Source organism: Oncorhynchus kisutch, linkage group LG23 (assembly GCF_002021735.2).
Source record: "Oncorhynchus kisutch isolate 150728-3 linkage group LG23, Okis_V2, whole genome shotgun sequence".
In the NCBI taxonomy this organism is placed as follows: Eukaryota; Metazoa; Chordata; class Actinopteri; order Salmoniformes; family Salmonidae; genus Oncorhynchus; species Oncorhynchus kisutch.
The window spans coordinates 14,693,436-14,698,008 of record NC_034196.2 but is presented as its reverse complement, the minus strand read 5'-3'; the positions used below and the strand labels follow the sequence as shown (position 1 = coordinate 14,698,008).

The window sequence follows — 4,573 nt, the reverse complement described above, 5'->3', positions numbered from 1 at the left end:
CATACCTGAGTTTTATGGTGTTTGGTGGGGGAGTCGGGGGCTCAAGTGAGCGTGAGTCATACTCCCAAGATAAACCACAGAGATATGCCAGGGAACAGCCGCTCCACACAGGCCTCCATATGCATGCAGCATCAGCGCTGTGACAGGATGATTGATGAGGAGGTGTGTCATAAGAATGCAGGCGGAGCATCAGGGATGTTTCAAATTCTACATCCCAAACTCACCTCAGTTAATGACTATGTGGGCTTCTCTAAACCAGAGACTTTTCATTTTCCTCCTCGTGCTGCTACCATTTAGCAGAAGAAGAATGAGGAAGAGGGGACAGAATTTGGGTTTTTGAAATGGATTTCATGCGCTTTACCAATCCTCTGGAGACCTGGGTGATTGAGGGCCCCCAGGAGAGAGTAGCTATGGAGGGCCAGTGGGAAGGAGGTGAATCTGGAGATTCCCTCATGCTTTCAGGGGCCACTTTCATGTCTAAATCTAACGTGGGGACACTGATGCGGTCTGATACAGAGGATTCTGGGGTGGAGATCTGTTCTGAGGCATCTCTCCCCTCCTCTCCTCCCTCTGTGTCCACGAGTAATACAGATATTGATCCTACAGTCAGTGACGAGGATGGATTCCCCTCTACCTCTTCTCCATGCTCTCCTGTCCTCTCTCTGCCATCTTCCTGCTCCTCTTCCTCCCTGTCCCTCTGCCCCAGGGCTCAGCGGCACAGGGAGCTGGCTGCGGTCATGCACCTAAAATTGGAGCAGGCATTGAGGAGGGCAGACTCTGGAGACAGAGACGCTGTGCCCCGACAGCGGTGTCACACGGCTTCACTACCATCACCTCACACAGTGACCCATATACAGAGGGCAAGTCACAGGTCAGGGAGTGCTGGTCTGAGGAGGACAGTCAGCCAGTCAGTAGTGGAAGAACAGGCCTCAACGGCTCTGCTGCAGCACAGAGGAGGGCTCTGCCCACATCACAAGACACTGCCTGCTCAGACAGACACAGAGGTAGGTTTATATTGAAAGGAGTTGTTTACTTCAATCTCATGATTCTCTGACTGTTTTCTTACCTTGAAAGTAGTAGTGGTTCAGAGTGTTGTGCCAAAAGGTTGCTGGTTCGAATCCCCGAGTCAACTCGGTGAAAAATCTGTCCATGTGCCCTTCAGCAAGGCACATAACCCTAATTGCTCCTGTAAATTGCTCTGGATAATAGCATCTGCTAAATGACTAAAATGTCAATGTAATCTAGAGTTTGGGACTAGACAGTGATCCATAGTGTTTGAGCTTTTTTTCCAAAATCTCCACCATCTGAATGTTTGGCAATTCTTTCCTCTTCTTGGTTGTATAGGACATTTTCAGTAAGACATTTTCAGTAGTGATTTGAAAGTTTATTCCCAAATGTATTGAACGTACATTAGAATCGGATTGTTATCACTGTTGTTGTTGTTGTTATGACATATGTTATTACTCAAAAACATATTACACAATATGCCGGACAGAAGTCCATTGTCATGTTCAAGCGGTATACCGAACATAAATCCTTTCATGTCTTTTTTTTTTTACAATGAACTGAAGGAATGTCAGGGAGGAAATGAGCGTTTTACCATTCCCAGAGTTAACAGTTGCAACACACACACACACACACACACAGTTAGACACACAGAAAAACAAACACTAATTGCATCGACTGAATCAGTGTCGTGTCTGTGGGTTGTCATCTATCAAATCTTTTTTTAGGAACTCAGACTTTTAACTTTCTGCTGCTGAGAGTTGTAATAGTAGAATGTATTTTTGAAATGTTGTAGTGCATGGGCAGTTTTCCTCTTGTTATGTCATTCACTGACAGACCTTGGAGAGCTGTTTTAAACCTGTCAAATCAGATGTCCAGTTGATCAATTGCTGGCTATGTTAGCTGGTTAGCCTGACTTACCCATCTAGCTATCTAAATATTGTAGTTATCATGACAAGATTATGTGCCCAGGGGCTTCAACGCCCCAGGGGGCCCACATTGATTTTGTTGAGTCACTCAGGTACCATAGCACACACAAGACATGGAATAATAATGTATAATTGCTGGAAATTATGTTTAAAACTGCAACATTTTCGATCAAGCCTCATGGCCAAATGTGTAGAATTGCAGGGAATGATCTTTAAAATGGCAGCATTTTCTCTCCGCCAACAAGAAGGGTGGGAACAGTTTGAACAATTTCGGGTTGCATGGGTCACGAGGTGGTGTTTGTTACTATGCCAGAAAATGACAGTATCCATCCGGGCCTACAGTCTGTTGTAGAGTATCAGACAGTGAACCAGTCTGTCCAGGTGAGCAACAGGAATGAGTGGAATGGAGCCAAGCTGGTGTGGGGCTGCCTGGGAAGATGGAGTGTGTGGGTGATGTGTTGAGCAGTCTGCTGTGTTGTTGATAAGACTGTGACGGACATGCCGCGCTTCCGCGTCAGATGGCGAAGCGAGGGCAGTCCCATTGGGGAAAAATTCTTGATTTACTCATTTTGACGGAGATAGTATTTAATCGTTATACAAATGATCTGTTTTCTGCACCAAGGATTCCTCTTTGTGTAGTTATTATCCAGTGGTCATGTAAGAGTGTTGACAATGTTTGGTGTAATGAAGCTAAGAGATGCTTGTGTTTCATGTTTGCCTCAGTAATAGAGGATCATTAAGTCTTATTAAATGGGGATATTAGTCGGTGTATGAGGAGGTCTTTGCTCTCGCCAGGACTCACAGACAGGGTGCTGAGTGTTTATGAGGAGGGCAAAGGTCAGTTAAAGGCCACCTCATTAGCTTAGCTCTCTTCGGGGAAGAAATCTATTTCCTGCTCCTAATGACGGTGCACTTTATGTATTTGTATTTATTAAGGATCCCCATTAGCTACTCTTCCTGGGGTCCAGCAAAATTAAGGCAGTTATACAATTTTAAAAACATTACCATACATTCACAACAGATTTCACAACACATTAAGTGTGTGCCCTCAGGCCACTACTCAACTACCACGTATCTGCAACAAATGTGCATTGCTGATTAGTTAGGTCTGCTGCCCCAGAAGTCATAGCTTTAGATTGCTAATCTATTCAGAGCAATAAATGTTTTGTGAAGTAATACATTTCATTTACTGTATACTTGTCCATGTGCACTGTTACCTTCCTGCATATGTCGTCTTTCCAGATCAGGGAGAAGGATGTGTGTGAGGAGGAGTATGAGGGGCTCACCCCTGGGCTGGGCTACCTGGAGCAGGTATGCCGGATGCTGGAGGAGATCGCCAGCCTACAGCTACGTAACCAAGGGTTACAGGTGGAGATGGATGCTCTCCGGGAGCAGCAGGGGAGCCAGGTAAAAAGATATGTTGACATTTGGCATCTCAGGATCATGTGTAAATAAAGAATTATGTGGATGAAGGTATAAACAAGTCAGGATTTGACAAGATGTGCTGTGACCATTGACACAGTCAGTGTAACATGTACAGTTGAAGTCTGAAGTTTACATACACTTAGGTTGGAGTCATTAAAACTCATTTTTCAACCACTCCACAAATTTCTTGTTAATTAACAAACTATAGTTTTGGCAAGTCGGTTAGGACATCTACTTTGTGCATGACACAAGTAGTTTTTCCAACAATTGTTTACAGACAGATTATTCACTTATAATTCACTGTATCACAATTCCAGTGAGTCAGAAGTTTACATACACGAAGTTGACTGTGCATTTAAACAGCTTGGAAAATTCCAGAAAATGTCATCATGGCTTTAGAAGCTTCTGATAGGCTAATTGACATCATTTGAGTCAATTGGAGGTGTACCTGTGGATGTATTTCAAGGCCTACCTTCAAACTCAATGCCTCTTTTCTTGACATCATGGGAAAATCAACAGAAATCATTCAAGAACTCAGAAAATAAATTGTAGACCTCCACAAGTCTGGTTTATCCTTGGGAGCAATTTCCAAAAACCTGATACCACTTTCATCTGTACAAACAATAGTAAGCAAGTATAAACACCATGGGACCATGCAGCCGTCATACCGCTCAGGATGGAGACGCGTTCTGTCTCCTAGAGATGAACGTACTTTGGTGCGAAATGTGCAAATCAATCCCAGAACAACAGCAAAGGACCTTGTGAAGATGCTGGAGGAAACAGGTACAAATTTATCTATATCCACAGTAAAACAAGTCCTATATCGACATAACCTGAAAGGCCGCTCAGCAAGGAAGAAGCCACTGCTCCAAAACCGCCATAAAAAAGCCAGACTACGGTTTGCAACTGCACATTGGGACAATGATCGTACTTTTTGGAAAATGTCCTCTGGTCTGATGAAACAAAAATAGAACTGTTTGGCCATAATGACCATTGTTATGTTTGGAGGGAAAAGGGGGATGCTTGCAAGCGGAAGAACACCATTCCAACCGTGAAGCACGGGGGTGGCAGCATCATGTTGTGGGGGTGCTTTGCTGCAGGAGGGACTGGTGCACTTCACAAAATTTTGTTGTGGCAAAATGGCTTAAGGACAACAAAGTCCAGGTATTGGAGTGACCATCACAATGCCCTGACCTCAATCCTATAGAAAATAT

General features: G+C 44.0%; 1 protein-coding gene across 1 annotated transcript in view; it reads left to right on the top strand.

Moving 5' to 3' along the window:
• The first annotated feature begins 225 nt into the window (after positions 1 to 225).
• Positions 226 to 4,573, top strand: part of si:dkey-106l3.7 (uncharacterized) — a 12,023-nt gene continuing 7,675 nt past the window's right edge. Inside the window, exons 1-2 of the mRNA XM_020457616.2 lie at positions 226 to 1,004; positions 3,177 to 3,341. Coding sequence (XP_020313205.2) covers positions 342 to 1,004; positions 3,177 to 3,341 — 828 coding nt within the window. The 5' untranslated portion in view covers positions 226 to 341. The remainder of the gene's footprint in view (positions 1,005 to 3,176; positions 3,342 to 4,573) is intronic.